Source organism: Sinocyclocheilus grahami, unplaced genomic scaffold, assembly GCF_001515645.1.
Source record: "Sinocyclocheilus grahami isolate Dianchi unplaced genomic scaffold, SAMN03320097.WGS_v1.1 scaffold911.1, whole genome shotgun sequence".
NCBI classification, from domain to species: domain Eukaryota; kingdom Metazoa; phylum Chordata; class Actinopteri; order Cypriniformes; family Cyprinidae; genus Sinocyclocheilus; species Sinocyclocheilus grahami.
In genome coordinates, this window is record NW_015506090.1 from 575894 (window position 1) to 595324 (window position 19431).

General features: G+C 39.0%; 2 protein-coding genes across 2 annotated transcripts in view; both read left to right on the top strand.

Moving 5' to 3' along the window:
* Positions 1–2390: 2390 nt before the first annotated feature.
* LOC107564118 (uncharacterized) lies at positions 2391–14143 on the top strand. Its single transcript, XM_016249114.1, has 10 exons — positions 2391–2466; positions 3346–3490; positions 3650–3815; positions 4035–4269; positions 4372–4515; positions 4605–4767; positions 4953–7750; positions 9777–12806; positions 13202–13248; positions 13384–14143. Exons 2-10 carry the CDS (start codon positions 3370–3372, stop codon positions 14039–14041), a joined length of 7362 nt encoding a protein of 2453 aa, XP_016104600.1. The 5' UTR covers positions 2391–2466; positions 3346–3369; the 3' UTR covers positions 14042–14143.
* Positions 14144–15753: 1610 nt separating this feature from the next.
* Positions 15754–19431, top strand: part of LOC107564119 (serine/threonine-protein phosphatase 2A catalytic subunit beta isoform-like) — a 20621-nt gene continuing 16943 nt past the window's right edge. The window contains exon 1 of the mRNA XM_016249115.1: positions 15754–16151. Within this exon, the coding sequence (XP_016104601.1) occupies positions 16050–16151 (102 nt within the window). The 5' untranslated portion in view covers positions 15754–16049. The remainder of the gene's footprint in view (positions 16152–19431) is intronic.

The following is a 19431-nucleotide window of genomic DNA, read 5'->3' on the forward strand; positions in this document are numbered from 1 at the left end:
TTGAATTCATGAAATTGGACTGTTATGCATAACATGTACTGAAGTCACAGTTTTCAACCCATAGGCCTTAAAATCATTACACTGTGGTTGTAATGATTGACTTTAGGGTTACGAATTATCGTTCCAACGTAGTTTGCCTTCTTCTCTAAAATGTAACATTTTGTATGCACGGTGTTAGAAAACAAAAGAACCGAGGAAAAGGTATTTCGAATGCGACCTTCCAAATAAAATGAACAATAACACAAAGTAAAATAGAAAAATATTTCATTTCGGGGAATATTAAAATATAACAGCAGAGATGCATAGACTTCTGTATATGTTCTTGATAGTGGTGTGGGTAATGTGATGTTCTAAAAATGAAAAAAACAAAGGTTGTTCACAAACTTTCTTGAGTTGTTCCTTTTTATCTTTGTGTTGACCATCTGCGGTTGGAATTAAGACGTGTCAGTGTTTGTTAAATGATTTTAAAAGATGGCAAAATAAAAAAAAAATGTTTTGGTGTATCTTTAGATCATGTAAAGTAGTCCTCTTGTAGAGCCTTCGAATATTATACGACTCAAAAACAAGAAAGAAATGGTTCTGTCTAGTAGCACTTTCTTTTCACGTGAGTACTGTATTAGTTTCTGTTTAACATGTATGAATATTCCTGATTTGCCTTGTAATGTTTTAAAAGGTTGAAATATGTAGGATACATATCTGACGAAATATGAAGTTTTAAGTTTGACGTTTGTGCATGCCAACAGTAGGGTCCTGACAAACTTCAAATATATATGAAAAATGGTGCTATATGAGAACATATAAAGGTGCTGAACTGGACCCTAGCTGCATGCATGATGAATGACAATGGAAACAGTAGAGCAAACCCGAGGCTTTTCAGTTTTGAGAATGACGACAAGATGCCCTTTCTCAATGTGAGTAGTTTTGCGTAACTGTAAATCATGCATACTTCCAGACGCTCGTCTGTGTCTGTCCAGTCGCGTGTGGAGGCTCCCTGCACACAAGTCTGGCTTTATTCTCCAATTAAGGTTGCTTTGAACAGGATGGCATAAGAAAGGTGTGTTTGCTCATGTTGAAGTTGCAAAAATATGTCAGACATGCAACCAGGGAGCAGCCCATCTGCCACGGCTGATACTCAGTCTTCACAGTGAATAACAGCACATTATAAAACTGGTGGGTGAGAACTTGAATCGGTCTCATGATGGAAATCCTCACCAAAGTACATGCTGAAATGTGTGATGCTTATTTACAGTTACCCAATATTTGTGTGTAAACGTTCCACAGACAATCTAATAAAATACAACTTTTTTATGTTTAAAATGTGTTTTGATCAACTCTTCAGATATCATTGGCTAATATTATATTATTGACACTTTTTATCTTTTTCCACATTAAAGTGAGTTCATAACTTATTATTGGAAGTCGTTTGTACTGTATTTTGGTATGACATGCTTTTAGCATAGAAAATGCAAATGTTCAATTGCTTTTACATTTGTGCGTCAGTCAATGCAATAACCAGCTGATTTAGGCTTCAAGATCGAAGTGTCAGGCCTTTTTTTGAGACGTTATGTGCTTTTGTTAGGCTAGATATATGCAACATAGCATATTGAATCTTAACTGTAATGCTTTTCCACATGTGTCAGGAAGAAATATCCCTCTGACTCATGGTCATTTGAGCTCAAGCGCTGAGCCATGATTTCTGATAGCCACTCGATCTTAACCTCTCTGGTCTTTTCTTTCAGAAATACTGGTTATTTCTGAAGGATTTAATCACATAGTTGCAGCAAGGAATTTTTTTCAGCTCTGATCTTCGCCTGGTTTCCTGGATTTCTCCCTTAGTCTTGCCCCTTCTGACTCTGTCTGCCCATCGTCGACCCACGCTAGCCCTAGGACTGTTCTTGTGTCTTGCTCACCATATACCTGTCTGCCTCTGTTTGACCCTGCCTGCTTCATGACCACGTCTCTGTCTTCTCCACAATAAAGCCTTGCAGATGGATCCGCACGTCTCACGTCTTGTCAGCCCCGTAACACATCTAGAATATTTATACATTGAAAAAACAAGGCACAGGAATATATACAGTAGGCTATGCTTTTTCTGATGAGCAGTGTTTTCTCATATGAAGCCCCGTGGCAACCTTTGACCCATATATCAAGTAGAAATTCTCAGATAGTATAATACTAAAATGTGTGTATATATATATGTATCTCATCTATATATCTACATCTCTTGTCTATGTGGGTGGTATTTTGCAAGGCTCATTGGTGGTTGGACTAAAGAAGAACCCGTGTGTTAGTAACAGTACTAGGTAATTTCCTGTGCCTTTGCTGTTCAGCGTTTGAGGTCAAGCGATTTCCTTTTTGGTATGTCTCACTTGATGTTCCTCAAACTGAAGTGACAAACTTCACACAGTTCCCTGCTAAGATATCTTAGATCATGTCATACATGCTCAACTGCCATTTTACATGATGGTAAGTACCCATAATTTTGATCTTTCAAGTTGAAACGATTATTTCTTTCAATGTGTTGATACCTGTTCGTTTGTTTGCTCGGTTATAGTGTAGATGCGATTTTACTTGTATATAAACATTTTACATATATACTGTACATAGCTGTGTTTTCACACTGTCATGCTGGTGTATGAAACATAACCAACATGTAGTAATACTAAATGCTACTAATAATACGTCTTTAGCCAAATCTTTCACAGGAAGCTATGTGATTTTCAATGTTGAATTATAGCAACATTCCCTAAACCTTGAGTTTAATAACGCTGAACTGACCACTTCTGAAGGCTGCTTTTTTTTAGACATGTAAAAGCTTAAATACCTGTGTCTACATTTACATTTCATGCTGTGGCAGTGTGATTATTTTCCAAGATGCATTTCTTTTTTTTTTTCAGTAAAGATTTCTACAACACCCCTTTTGCCATTTATCATCTTATTAGACTGTTGAAAAGGTTGTTGAAAAAATTAAATGACTTTTTGTGGTCATACAGTCACATGGTAAATAGTCCAAACAAAGAGCTGACCAAGAATAACAACATTTATGCAAAGTTCATGTTTGTGAGCACTACAGCATAAATATAATCTGGACAACAGTGAAGCTCTCGCTGCCTTGACATTTGGTGAGAATTAGTTTTTACCTTATATTCATTCTAAAGGCAGTTATATATAAACACAAAAGAAACCAACTGTATGTAGTGAAAGAGCAAATCGGTTGTGTTTTATCTGTTTGCCTGGCACTTGTAAAGCAGGTGACAGTTTATAATAGTTTTGGGAATATCTGCCGAGAAATTGTCATCAGATGAAATATAGACTCTTTTTACATGTTAGATTAATGTTTTTCAGGGTGAAATTCAGTTGTAAACCAGTATGGAGAAAAGACAGCGTGAGGAGACATTAGAGGGCTCCAGATCACACCAGTCAACATTAACAGGAACCCTGGCACTGAAGAACTTCACCATACCCAGGAAGAAACGGACCTCTGGAGAAGGTTTTACTAGATTTTCTCAAAATCCAAATCAACAAAATAATCTTTGTGATAGCATACTAAACATCCAAACTGTTTCATGATGGTGCTGTCATAATCCAGAGCTACTGTTAAATTCATCAGCTGTTTTTAAAAAGTGCTTTTTGACTTCTTTTCGGTCAGTCCTTTTGGAATGTTGTTCAGAGGAAAGCCGCGACTACAATCTTATTCAGACAAAACTGAGAGATGCCAAGCTGGACTCTAGAAAGGACCGAGGAAATGCATGGGTCTGGAAAGATGTTTGTTTAGTGCACAATGAGGAGCTTCTTAAAATGTTCTCCGAAAAAAGGTAATGACATAAAAATGCAACATACAATAACATGCTGGCCAGTCGCTACATTTTCCAGTGCAGTTGCAGGCTTTGCTCTTGTGCATGCGGCACCTTCAATGATGCTGCTTTATTTGTTACCTTCTGTAGCTGTACATTCAGAAATTTAAAAGATTTTTCCACATTAAACGAATGTTGCTTTTCATTGCATATCTGTCACCGCTCATCAACTGACTACAGGGCAGAGATGCGTGCTAAAGGAAGACATGGGAGAGAAATGGAAGAAAGATTTTGTTTTTTAGTTGCATCGGACCAAATGGTGGCCCAGATTTATCAGCACGGTCTACGGGTTGGCAGCACTGTCCAGTATGCCTATGGAAAGCCATCACATGGAGTATATCTCTTTAGGCATGTCGATGTGGCTCTGAAATCCAATACCAACATATTAAGTGCAAAAAAAATAGTAATTTTCAAGGTTTGTTGAATGTTTCCTGTGTCCTCTACAGTCAAAGAATTGTGAAATTACATTTATTAATGGAATGACAATAGTGAACATTTTTGTGTTTTGGAGCTTCAGGTTCTTTATGGAAAGGTGAAAACAATCGCCCCAAGCCTGGACTGGAACAAAACACAAGATCCCACTGTGGGCTTTGACTGTCACATGTGTAAAGAAGCAGTATCCCATCGAGACACTCTTCACCAGCAAGTTCTGGGGTCCTCTGTGAGTTGATTTAATCTCAGAATAACAAATTAGCTGATCAAATGGACTGGATAGTCAACAGGAGTCTTAATAAAACATTGTTCTTCTAGGTTTTTCTGTTTGACTTTAACGAGAAGCAGGAGCTTACTGAAAGACCCAGGCAGTGTTTGCCGTATGCTGTAGTTTCATTTGTTCCTGCCAGCAGTGCCATTCTGACTGTGCCTACAAACCTACCACTCTCAGCTTCAGCGCTACCTATTGGCCAAGTGCATGGTGAGATAAAACACAAACCTTTTTTATTAAGACATCAAATACATGCCCATCATTATCAAGTCAAGTTTATTTCTATAGCACTTTTCACAATTCATATGCAGAAATGTATGTCTTAGTGTTTATAATGCATCAAGTCTTTTAATCAATAATGTGTGTGATTATTTTATCCCTGAAAAATACAACAGACCATTTTAAGGCATGTACTGTGGCAAAGAGAAGAGGAAAAGGAGACACTGCCACCATTACATTCAAACATTTTGGCACGCCGGGCTGCTGTGAGACAGATTATACACCTCAGAATCCAGAAGTAGAAGCTCCACTTAAAAAGAGCGATATGCAAAACACTCAGTCATTCAACCCAAAACAGCACCGGATTGCTGCCAGTGAGGACTCCGAATATTCCAGCAGTTCAGGGCCAGTTATGGATCACACTGCTGTCTCCCAAAGCTTGCTGGGAAAGAAAGCATTCCTGAGTAATCACAAAAAAAATACTGCAAGCACACATGGAGGAAATGACAATACATGGGACACAGTACCTCAAAGTCCGTTGGACAAAATTTCTACCATAGTGTATTCTTCACGCTTGGTTAGGGATCCTCGTCTATCTAGACAAGAAGCAAATCAACAGACCAACTGTTCAGATACCATGGTAGCATACATTGGATCAGGATGTGATAATAGAAAATGCCAACCAGCTGATAAAAACCAAGAAGACAATTGTGGATTTGCTGGAAATACTTGTGATTCAAAAGAGCCATCAAACACAGACAAGAAGGACACTCAAAGGGAATCCTCAAAGATTGATCAATGTGCGCATACCACAACGTTGCCCTCAATGAAGTTATTCAAAATGAAATTCCAAAAATATGCTGCCTACTTTAGAATGAGTCAGGAAGAGAGGCATCACAAAATTTGGTCACAAGGAAACATGTCACCAGAACAAAAGCAAGAATTAACTGACCGTATACATTTTTATGAAGTATATTATCAGAAGTATAAAGAGGGATTGATCTTTCAATATGTCAGTGAGACAAAGAAGACCTCCAGGCTGTCTCAAAGAGAGCCCAAAGAAAATCACATTCTACAGACAAAAGACTATACATACAAGCACAATCAGTCCTATGTGTGCAAACCAAAAAGTCATGATGCTGCAAGTTTGTCAGATAACAATGATTTTGTTAACACGGATAAATGTAGCACAACACACATTCATAAAACCAGTCATCCATATCATCAAGAATCGAGTGCAGTAATGTTGACAGAAAAGGGACAGGGTCAAGCACCAGAGACTCACCAGGACCATCCCAATAGATGTCTGATTCAGTCTCCAGATAAACTTTCAGAGCAATCCTTTGTGCTGAGATCACTGAATCTCAACCTCACAGATGAGAAAACTGATGCACAAAATGTACAGCTTGATCTCAAACACCCAAATCCTTTAACTTGTCCCTCTAATGAAGCTAAGCTTAATCACAGCTTAGAATGTGAAAGTGAGCTCGCAGTACAGGACTTGCAAGAGAATGAATCTATTCCACGTGTTAACTTGGTTGAAAAGCCCAGCACTGAAGCATACCTTACTTATACAAACAATTTCGCATATATATCGTCTATAGATATCGCAAGCTGTGTTGTAGTCTCTAGTTGTGGGACATCAGACAACTGTGATCTCAGTCTTCCCATGGCAGTAAAGCAAAAGCAGAATGGGAAAATTTGCTGTGAAGACTCTGAAAGATCTCCAGAGCTCGATATGGAAACAGTAAAGCAGGACAACAGTACTCACTGGGAATTGTACAAAAGAATTCAACTTGATCAACTTTTGCCAAGCATGCTTCCAAAGCATGTTTTCTCCTCAAGTACAAACAGAGATATGGGCAGACCTGCAGACAACATTTCCAAGCTAAAAAATGAAAGCAAAGATCACAGCAAAGCTGAAACGAACCTAAACATGAGATTCTGGGAAGATATCCATCTCAAAGTTACTCTAAAAGCCAGCAAAACCTCTGCTCATACTACAGAAGTGCTTTCTCTCTCTGAGCGATTTTCAAAAATGAAAGGCCTTCAAAAGAAATTGAGTGAAAGAAACAATGAAATGATTCAAAGCCCAAGGATCCAAATGTGCAGTAGCAAAGGATACAAAGAAACTGCAACTTGTAATGTTGAACTAATACAACTACTAGCTCAGAGGTACAGTAAATCTAAAATGCATGTGAAATGGAAGAGCTTGAGCAGACCAGGCAGTAAGAAGACATGTCTCAAAAAACAGCATGTTGTTCTATCACTAGGTCACTCTCTAAAGAGGAGCATATATGTCAAAAAGACACGCTTTTGGAAAGCAAAGAGGAATCTTAGCAGAACAGCTGTGTCAGCTGAGAGCCCCCATGAAACAGTAAACAGCAAAGCAACATCAGACCCTTCAAACAGTCCATCTGAAATAGTCCTTACAGAACACGAAGATCAAGACCCAGACTCTCACACATCTGATGACAGACAATCATCACATGTTCAGGGTTCTCAGGAGGCTAATGCCACTCTTCCTGAGACCAAACCAATAGAGGAGCCAATAAATCCTACAGAACCACTTACAGAAGATATCTATAAAAGGGATTCAGTCTACACTGAGAAGGCAACAGAAGATTTTACTCCAAATCTAATCCCAGTAATGGTGGATAAAGGAGAACAAGTGAAGACAGCTGAAAACATCTCCAATCAAAGCCAAACATCCTTGATCACATGCACTAGCAAAGAACATGGGAGTAACACAGAGTGCAAAGAGGAGAACATATTGCTGAATTTGACATCAGAGACTGGACTGAATCCATTAAGCAAGGAGCATTTCACAATGAAAATCACAGTAGATGACAATGTAGATGCTTTGAGTATACATGATTATGAGGCATCAGAAACACACAGTGATGTGCCTGCAAGCAACACAATCAACAGTCATAAAACTGAACTCCATACAAACATGACTCCAGAAGCCAGGGTGATGGATACTATCAATGCTACGGCTGAGACAGACGCTATAAAATATAGTGAGCAAAATGCAAGTAGGAAAAATACTCTAAATGTACAGTGTTTTGAAGGAACAGAAGCCGGGCTGCTGTGAGACAGATTATACACCTCAGAATCCAGAAGTAGAAGCTCCACTTAAAAAGAGCGATATGCAAAACACTCAGTCATTCAACCCAAAACAGCACTGGATTGCTGCCAGTGAGGACTCCGAATCTTCCAGCAGTTCAGGGCCAGTTATGGATCACACTGCTGTCTCCCAAAGCTTGCTGGGAAAGAAAGCATTCCTGAGTAATCACAAAAAAAATACTGCAAGCACACATGGAGGAAATGACAATACATGGGACACAGTACCTCAAAGTCCGTTGGACAAAATTTCTACCATAGTGTATTCTTCACGCTTGGTTAGGGATCCTCGTCTATCTAGACAAGAAGCAAATCAACAGACCAACTGTTCAGATACCATGGTAGCATACATTGGATCAGGATGTGATAATAGAAAATGCCAACCAGCTGATAAAAACCAAGAAGACAATTGTGGATTTGCTGGAAATACTTGTGATTCAAAAGAGCCATCAAACACAGACAAGAAGGACACTCAAAGGGAATCCTCAAAGATTGATCAATGTGCGCATACCACAACGTTGCCCTCAATGAAGTTATTCAAAATGAAATTCCAAAAATATGCTGCCTACTTTAGAATGAGTCAGGAAGAGAGGCATCACAAAATTTGGTCACAAGGAAACATGTCACCAGAACAAAAGCAAGAATTAACTGACCGTATACATTTTTATGAAGTATATTATCAGAAGTATAAAGAGGGATTGATCTTTCAATATGTCAGTGAGACAAAGAAGACCTCCAGGCTGTCTCAAAGAGAGCCCAAAGAAAATCACATTCTACAGACAAAAGACTATACATACAAGCACAATCAGTCCTATGTGTGCAAACCAAAAAGTCATGATGCTGCAAGTTTGTCAGATAACAATGATTTTGTTAACACGGATAAATGTAGCACAACACACATTCATAAAACCAGTCATCCATATCATCAAGAATCGAGTGCAGTAATGTTGACAGAAAAGGGACAGGGTCAAGCACCAGAGACTCACCAGGACCATCCCAATAGATGTCTGATTCAGTCTCCAGATAAACTTTCAGAGCAATCCTTTGTGCTGAGATCACTGAATCTCAACCTCACAGATGAGAAAACTGCTGCACAAAATGTACAGCTTGATCTCAAACACCCAAATCCTTTAACTTGTCCCTCTAATGAAGCTAAGCTTAATCACAGCTTAGAATGTGAAAGTGAGCTCGCAGTACAGGACTTGCAAGAGAATGAATCTATTCCACGTGTTAACTTGGTTGAAAAGCCCAGCACTGAAGCATACCTTACTTATACAAACAATTTCGCATATATATCGTCTATAGATATCGCAAGCTGTGTTGTAGTCTCTAGTTGTGGGACATCAGACAACTGTGATCTCAGTCTTCCCATGGCAGTAAAGCAAAAGCAGAATGGGAAAATTTGCTGTGAAGACTCTGAAAGATCTCCAGAGCTCGATATGGAAACAGTAAAGCAGGACAACAGTACTCACTGGGAATTGTACAAAAGAATTCAACTTGATCAACTTTTGCCAAGCATGCTTCCAAAGCATGTTTTCTCCTCAAGTACAAACAGAGATATGGGCAGACCTGCAGACAACATTTCCAAGCTAAAAAATGAAAGCAAAGATCACAGCAAAGCTGAAACGAACCTAAACATGAGATTCTGGGAAGATATCCATCTCAAAGTTACTCTAAAAGCCAGCAAAACCTCTGCTCATACTACAGAAGTGCTTTCTCTCTCTGAGCGATTTTCAAAAATGAAAGGCCTTCAAAAGAAATTGAGTGAAAGAAACAATGAAATGATTCAAAGCCCAAGGATCCAAATGTGCAGTAGCAAAGGATACAAAGAAACTGCAACTTGTAATGTTGAACTAATACAACTACTAGCTCAGAGGTACAGTAAATCTAAAATGCATGTGAAATGGAAGAGCTTGAGCAGACCAGGCAGTAAGAAGACATGTCTCAAAAAACAGCATGTTGTTCTATCACTAGGTCACTCTCTAAAGAGGAGCATATATGTCAAAAAGACACGCTTTTGGAAAGCAAAGAGGAATCTTAGCAGAACAGCTGTGTCAGCTGAGAGCCCCCATGAAACAGTAAACAGCAAAGCAACATCAGACCCTTCAAACAGTCCATCTGAAATAGTCCTTACAGAACACGAAGATCAAGACCCAGACTCTCACACATCTGATGACAGACAATCATCACATGTTCAGGGTTCTCAGGAGGCTAATGCCACTCTTCCTGAGACCAAACCAATAGAGGAGCCAATAAATCCTACAGAACCACTTACAGAAGATATCTATAAAAGGGATTCAGTCTACACTGAGAAGGCAACAGAAGATTTTACTCCAAATCTAATCCCAGTAATGGTGGATAAAGGAGAACAAGTGAAGACAGCTGAAAACATCTCCAATCAAAGCCAAACATCCTTGATCACATGCACTAGCAAAGAACATGGGAGTAACACAGAGTGCAAAGAGGAGAACATATTGCTGAATTTGACATCAGAGACTGGACTGAATCCATTAAGCAAGGAGCATTTCACAATGAAAATCACAGTAGATGACAATGTAGATGCTTTGAGTATACATGATTATGAGGCATCAGAAACACACAGTGATGTGCCTGCAAGCAACACAATCAACAGTCATAAAACTGAACTCCATACAAACATGACTCCAGAAGCCAGGGTGATGGATACTATCAATGCTACGGCTGAGACAGACGCTATAAAATATAGTGAGCAAAATGCAAGTAGGAAAAATACTCTAAATGTACAGTGTTTTGAAGGAACAGAAAACATGTCAGCAAATATCCCACATATGAACCAATCATGTCTCAAAATGTTTACCAGCACATCTAATGTCAGAAGTGTTTGGAATACTGATTCTGAGGCATTTGAAGACACAACATCAGATTCAAAGCAGTGTGGTCCAAAGGCTTTGAAGTATGCATCAAATAATGCTGTAGATCTTACTGTTGATGATCCAGCTTTGAGCGTCCAATGTAAGATTTCTTCAGAACACACAAAGAAGAGCAACAACACTAGTTTGCTTGGTTCTACCAAATCACCAAGTACTCTGGCAATCAGAGACAACTGTAATTTATCAAAGCCAGAACAAAACAAAATTAATGAGGCAAACTCACCAGAAACCCAGCTCATTTCTAAACTAAGAGATTATTTGTCCAAATTTGAGTCCACTGTCAAGAAACAAGAAGCAGTGAATGAAGAGCTTAAAGAAAGACCAGTGGTGTGGATAACACTTGACAGCACAGCACATAAACAGCAGTTGTTTGAAAAAAGCCAGTATTGTATGGTAAATGTTCCCTGCCTGATGCCTCATGGGAGTGAAGCTGTTAAAAAAGACAACTCAAGTGAATACTCTGTGAAAAACTCTGTTCAAACTAGGAAGGTTCTTCGAAGTGAACACGCTCAAAATGGAACTGATGTTTGCCTACTAGTGCCTGTTGAATCTAGGAGAGGCCGACGATCTTCTCAAACCAAACAAACCAGCAAGCAAAGATCAAGGAGGAGCTCAGTCACTAGTGTCAGTCCTGACAGTACTAGTGCTATAGACACCGTCAAAGATAACAGTCCTCACCCTTTTCCCCAGGTGAACGACCGGAATGCTGTTTTTCCAAAAATCTCCATCAATAACACCCTTAATGCCCAGTTACAGATGCAAAGAATAAACACAACAGGCCAACAAAATCCCTCAATGAGTTTGAATACTTTATGTAAGCAAAAGAGTCAAAAGAAACAATCTTTGAAAACCATAAAAATCATTGATGATGGCAATGTGAGCAGTACATTCGCTGACAATAAATACAGCATCAGTGACATTTCAAATACTCTTAAAATGGCAGATCAAACAACCTCATTAACCGAACTTGGATCTTTGCAGTCTAAATGCAAAAGCATGTTGCAGCATTTTATCTCAGGTTTTGAACAAGACCAGAAAGTGCCATTCAACCAATATTTCGTTTCAAGGTGTCTCATCTTAGAGCAATATTTGGACCATCCACCTGCACAAGTAGACCTGAAATATGAAGCGGTGAATTCTTACTTGGAGTTGCAGATGATGATGGAAGCTTGGCAGTTTGTAGAAAACAAAATTAACTTTCTGAGCGGTAAACCCACGTTTAGGAGTTTGCTATGGTATGACCCTTCTCTTTATGGAGAACTCTACAAAGGGGAGGTTGGCTTTCAGCAGCAGTCGTCGTTGTTAGCTTCTTTTCAAAAGATCTTAGCACAAGAGGGCTACAGTAAACTGCAGGAATACTACAGTGCAGTGTCCTCCTTGCACCAACAGCTCCATGCGGCCCCTGATGCATCTTACTACATGTATCTGAAGAGTAAGCGTGAGCTCCTTGAGGCTGAGGCTGCACTAAAAAATCCCCACAACATTAAAAGCTTCTTTTTATCTGTACCAATGTCTGCAATGATCAATTTGGGAGACAGTTTGGAAAGATTGGAAAAGATACACAAAGTGATAATGACTTTTGTGGAAACACCTTCGGATCAGTTGCCAGGGACATTTGATGTGGGCAAAGCAGAGCATCTGTCCATCACATGCAGATATCTCCAAGAAAAAGCTCTTTTCATGAAATCATGCAAAGAAATAATTAGCAAAGTATCATGGTTTGGAATCGAGCACCTTCTTTATGATGCCTCTAAGGTTCTTGTATGGCAAGACATGAGTCATTGTGCACCAAGTGAGGTTCTCAAGACACATAAGAATTCAAACCCGCAGATTACTTTTGGGGTGACAGAGTCAGGTGTTACTCTCGTAAACAAAGTGGAACAGCCCCCTCTGTCTATGGATGGAGCAGAGACCCCAACAAAACAACAGAGTGATGCTGCTCGGAAACGCAAAGGTTTGCAGTTATGGACGTCCTCTCAACCCAGTGTTGCGCAGGTAAGATTTTGGTAGGTATACCATGTGAAGATTGAAAGTCAACATGAAATCAAAATGTTAACTTTAATGCTAACTTTTAAATGAAACTTGCTCTGAAATCACTGTTCCTTAAAATGCTTATGATGCATTATTATAGCAAACTCTCATTTTGTCTGGCTCCTTACATTAACAATAACACCTACTTTTTACGATCCGATAATCAGTTACTAACAAATAAAGTACAATTTTTCTCACTGGAAATTCTCATTCACATGGAAAGTCACATTTCACATCTGACCTCAAGGATGTTAGAGCTGCTAGAATTGGATGATAGAGATGTTTAATTCCATTTGGTTGCAAAGAAAAATATTGTAAATTTTTCTAAATGTCTGTTTGTTTATTTATTTCTAATATAGAGCGTAAAGGCTGGCAAGGATGTGGCTTATAAAATGGCTAAAAGGAGGTAGGAGACATTGTTGCTATTTAATTTAAGAATCAAATGCTGATTTTTTTTTATCAGCCTCTAATGTATTGGTTTTAAGTACATTTTTAACTATTCTAAAATGTGTGGGTAATAAATGTTTTCCAAAATCTTCAGGGCATCTCTTTCACCCCGAACACAATGTAATGCTGTGAACGCCCTTTTCCAAACAACTTCTGCAACCCATGTTGAGAACCCGACCCCTTACTACACTCTTCCTCACAGAGTGGATCCAGAGCATTGGGGAATGGTTGGAAGCACTGCTGCAGACTGGAACGCCTCTGACTTAGTCCCACCTTCACCTTCGACGTCTCATGCACACTCTGAAAGAAATTATCTTCATCTGTCTAATATACGAGCGACTTTATCACATTCTGATGAGAGGAGATCTATAGCAGACATACAAAGACCTCAACAGCCTTCAGTCTCGGCTCCCCAAGCAACTTTACGAGAAGATTCTTGTGTTACACGTCAAGCATTTGACAGTGTTAAATATCAACAAACTAACACTGCGCCACATTGTCCTGTGCTCTCACAAGAACAGTTAAACCAGTTCAGTTTAGCCATGACACAACCTTATAGTTTGCCAAATTGCCATTTGAATGCAAATTTGATACCTCCTCCTCTCTCAGTTCAGGCTTTGACACATGTCCCTATGCCCAGCACGATTACAGCAATTCATTACCCATACTTCCTTCTGAATGGACAAACATACACCACAGGCTCCACTGCAGCCATTCACCCTGATACTAGATATTATCCTAACACCATTTAGGGCTAATGTACTACGAGCTTCGATTGAATCAGAGATATGTATTTTTGTAAGTCGGTTATATTTACAGGTAAATTACATCAAATAACTTGTTCAGGGGTGGCCAGCGTCAGTTCTGGAGAGCCACAGTCCTGCAGAGTTTTGCTCCAACCTTGATAAAACCAAACCTGTGTGTTGGTTTCTAGTAAACCTTAGATCTTGATTAGCTTGTCCAGGTGTGTTTGATTAGGGTTGGAGCTGATCGAAAGCCACTAAAAGGCAAGCCTGCAACCTTTAGCAAAAAAAAGTGAAACAGTTAATGCTAATGCTTCCGGTTTGCCAGTAAAAAAATGCCATTTTATAAGAGAAGTCACTGACTTTTTGTGACAGGTGGGATACAGCTTACAGCATTTCTCATTTATTCCTATGGTATCCGTAAACGACGATTGAGTGTCGGACAACTCTGAAATTCAATGACGTCAAAACTGTAATGTGATTGGTTATTAAGGCACACATGATCCAAGTTGACCATTACACTTTCGACAAAAGTAAGTAATACAGACCCTCTCATCTCCCTATAGTAAAACAATCTCTGGCTGTACTCTGCAGGACTGTGGCTCTTCAGGACTGACGTTGGCCACCCCTAAACTAGTTTAACTAGTTTATCTTAAAACCTAAATCCCACAGATTCACAAATGCAGTTGGTGCTTTTAAGCAAATGTACTTTAATGTATATATGATATAACATACATTTTCTGGTAAAACCTTCCAAGTACTGTACATAACAATGTTTTATACAAAGAGTTGATGTTCAGTTACTTTGTTGTAGTATTTATTGCAATTAAACATTTATTTTCTACAAGTTAACATGAATAAATAAATTGTTTGATAATTCTACATATTTATAGACAAATTATTCTGCTATATACAGGCCAATCAACCTACTTAATCACAATGCTGCATTCAAACCTCTTACACATTTATTTAATTGGAAATTCATTAGAAACATGATACTTGCACTACTATACTGCACTGATTCTAACATCGGTAGGTCCAGTAATGCAGTCTTGGTAGCTATTTACGTAACCAAACAATTTCACTCTGCTGTGCTGAGTTTTATTGCTTTGCTGTTTATAAACTTGTAACTTGTAGGGTGACTACTTTTTTCATATAATTGGGTCCTTCTTTTGGCAAATGTGACGGCTCATTTTATTTTAAAGTGTTTAATTTTTATTCTATTTTAAAAATTATTATTATTATTATTATGATTATTATTTAAAAAGCAACAGAACACACAAGTTGTGTGTTATCACAAATATCTCTGGAATTAATCATTCCACATGATGTAAGTAACTAGAATAGGTTACCCAGTTTAGGCTATTTCTCTGCTATTTTTTGTTTGCATGCACAAAATTATATGCACATTATTTTTTACTTGTATTTATTTATTTTCATTGCAGAACATACACAGGGAATCTTGGCTAAACATTATGCATTAGGTGCAGGGATGCATGTGATGTCTAGTTTTTCTGACTTACTGGTTTTATACTGTATATACAGAATAACTGATTAAATGTGTACAGCTTATAGAATAGCCTTAATTTAAAAATTAAAAGATACGTGGCATTTGAACACGTCTATTAAATCAATTTCCGTAATTTGTGAGTTGTTAATGGTCCTCCTGACCGCAGGGGGCAGCACATCGCTCAGAGCGTTCCGAAGCGTGCCTTTCCGATGACGTCACGGGCGGCGAGCGCAGCGGCCATTACACTGCGCGTGAGGAAGGTCGGAAGCGCGACGAATCAACGGAAAAATCATCAACAGCAGACCGCGGATACCGTCAAAAGACATCTATCAGTTACCACCAAATCTAGATAAAAAACACCAGTGACACGGGATTTCGTGTTTAATGAGCTGATATCCGAGGTTAACAGCGGTGTTTGGTGGCTGTGTTTCGAGAGTGTGGCAGCGCGCTCGCTGCTCGTTTAATTAACGAAGAATCTGTGAGGATTACCACGGAATCGCGCCGGTGATGGATGATAAAGCGTTCACGAAAGAGCTAGACCAATGGATCGAACAGCTGAATGAGTGCAAACAGCTGACCGAAAACCAAGTGAGAACACTCTGCGAGAAGGTACAGAAAATGTCAGGTTCATAATACACCATTAGGTCATACTTATCGTTTAATAAACATAAACGGTACTGTTAAACTTAACATCATTGTAAGTGAACGCTCTGAGAAAAAATAAAATGTGTGATAATTAACGTTAGGATGTTTAAAAAATCGCCACGATTCTTTGGACATAATGAATGAGATGTGCATAAACATACACCGATTTCATGATTTTAATGTGTTATAGTTATTATCGTATCATTTGACTGAATTAACACCACAGTCAACACACGTCTGAGTGTTAGTGTTCACTATTGTTGTTGTCAATCTATATAGGTTAGAGTTGGCTGTATTTGTTTTCTACCTGGTTTTTCAGTGTCTGTAATTTGTTGTGTAGAGGTGTTATTTGCTATTTGTAGATTTGAAATTGACTGCCTGTCTGGTTAAATGGTAACCTCCAGCTAATTCACTCTATTTGCTTTAAGACAGCCACTACCACTAGTTGCATTTACAAATGACACAGACCTTGCCTCACTAGACGACATCACACCTTTGATATCATCATGACTCCATAGATATAGATTCAAATGACCGTCTTCAACAGAGCTCTTAAGTAGATCCAAAAAATAAATTTTATACAACTGAAGGGTAAACGGTTCTCATTAATAAATTCAAGAAGTGAAAAAGTGCAATCTTGCAGTCAACATAAGGATACGTTCCTGTAGCTCAAACAGCAGAGCATGCCTGAAAAAATGCATGCATTCAATGCAACTTGGGTCTCTTTGGATGAAATGAAATGTAGGAAGGCTTTATCAGGAGTGTTTTAGTGTGTGTGTGTCTGTGTCTGTGAAGATGGTTTTCATTTAAGCAATAAGGTATGAGACCGAACTATATTGTGAATTCAGTCAGGGTACTACTGTTAGGCAACTGTAGTCTGTAGTGTGGCATCGAAAGCCTTATTGCTTTTTATAAAAGTTATTTGCATATTTACAGTTGTGGTCACAGACATTAAAGGGCCCCTATTATGCCCCTTTTTACAAGATTCAATATAAGTCTCAGGTGACCCCAGAATTTATCTGTGAAGTTTCAGCTCAAAATACCTCACAGATAATTTATTATATCATTGATAATGCCCATTTTAAGTGGAAGCAGAAACATGCTGTTTTCGTGCATGTATCTTTAAATGCAAATTAGCTGCTGCTCCCCGCCCCCTTTTCCAGAGTAGGGCGGAGCCTTTCAGATACTCTGCCAAAACAAAACCTCTATTTGGTTTTGATTAGGGCTGCACGATAAATCGCTTGCGATATTTAACGCGCATCTTGTCAGAAACCCGGTTCTGTAATCAGCGGTAAATCTCCATCACGTGCGGGCTTTCACATTGAGCAGCATTAACTACACAGAGCCGTTGTATCGCATGCGATATATCGTGCAGCCCCTTTTTTTATTATCAGGTCTATCGCGCTGAAATCATGCATTTTAAAGCCATATTAGTTTAAACTTCTGATATATGGTTTTCTGAGCACACACCTCCGAAGCACGCGCACAGAAAGCACTTTCACATTGAGCAGCATTAACTACACAGAGCCGTTGTATCGCATGCGATATATCGTGCAGCCCTTTTTTTTTATTATCAGGTCTATCGCGCTGAAATCATGCATTTTAAAGCCATATTAGTTTAAACTTCTGATATATGGTTTTCTGAGCACACACCTCCGAAGCACGCGCACAGAAAGCACATGGCATGTGAGTTAAACACTAAGCTCTCTTTTTATGTCTTATTGTGCTTAAACTGTCAAATACACACAAGTTTGTCAAAAACACACATGATCCATAAACATTTGAAAACTGTTATGTCTGTGAAGGTAAACAGCTGGGAAAGAATTATATTTATAATTTAATTTAGATTTATATTAGATCTGTGTTATAAGTGACAGCAGCATGATATACAGTACCTACTGCTGTCTACGCTGTTAATATGAGCCAAACAATAAATAAAAACAGAAAATAACTCACTGCTCTTGACCGAATAACTTCTAGCTTTATTAAGACGACATTTCTTGAATGCTGCTTTTAAATGCTCTAGCGTGAAGATAAACATGGCGGATTGTGTGCAGCTCACTTAGGGCGGGGGCTCTGCTAATATATGATGAACCAAAGCTGTGTTGACCACTCATCACTCTGCTTACTTGACTGTAATTTACTCTGTTGTATAGAGCAATACCACACTCACACTAGGGCTGAACGATTAATTGCATTTGCGATAATATCGCGATATGAGAAAACGCGATTTTTCAATCGCAGAGGCTGCGATTACACGGTCACATGACACGCAAGAGTAAAGAGGTGTCTTTGACTTCAAAGTACGGAGTGTATGACATCAAAGTACGGCGAGCGAGAGAAAGCATAAGGAGATGTAAGCGCTCTCTTATAGCTCTCGCAGTGCTTTGATGACACACACCCATCGGTCTAAGCAGCGCTGCTTCAAGTCGAGCGCGGGCCATCAGCAGAAAAAGAAAATAAAACGGTAAACAGCCAAAGGATGTAACTTAGAATGGGAGATGGATCGGTTTTGGAATGCGAAGAGAACAGCCATAGATGAAGTTGCACAGACCCAGGCAGGTGCTGGTCATTCAAAAGCTAAATGCAGAAAATATGACAAGGCATATCTTGCTCTCGGTTTCTCTCACCGTGTCTATACCGGGTGCCGCGCCGCAACAGCTCTACACTAGACGCGACAAAGCTACCATTGCAAATCATTTGAACTTTGTGTCAGTACATCATAAATAAAACAAGGCATCAGTTTAATGTCGGGGTTTATCATGTCGCGCCACATCTAGTGTAGACAGCGTCACGGAATATAATGGGTTCTACTGTATTTTGGCGCTCGCGTCCAGTGTAGACACGGTGTTTAATGTCGTTGGTGAGGAAAGCCTGTGTGTCCTATGCCTTAGCGGACAGCATGAAACCCACAAAAAATACATAAATAATAGAGAGAGAATAATAATAACAGTTATTCTCTCTATGCTATTTTTCAGTGTTTCAAGTGATGTAGGTGTTTTTAAATTAAAAAGCATTAATTTTTCATAATGTTTAGTGAAATTATTTGGTAGTCTGAGGTGGGGATTTGGTAAAGGGGGGCCAAAAAAGTTTGAGAACCACTGGTCTAAAGTTAACAGACAGTGTTTAGTGCAGTGCACATGTTTACATACAGTGGGTACGGAAAGTATTCAGACCCCCTTAAATTTTTCACTCTTTGTTATATTGCAGCCATTTGCTAAAATCATTTAAGTTAAATTTTTTT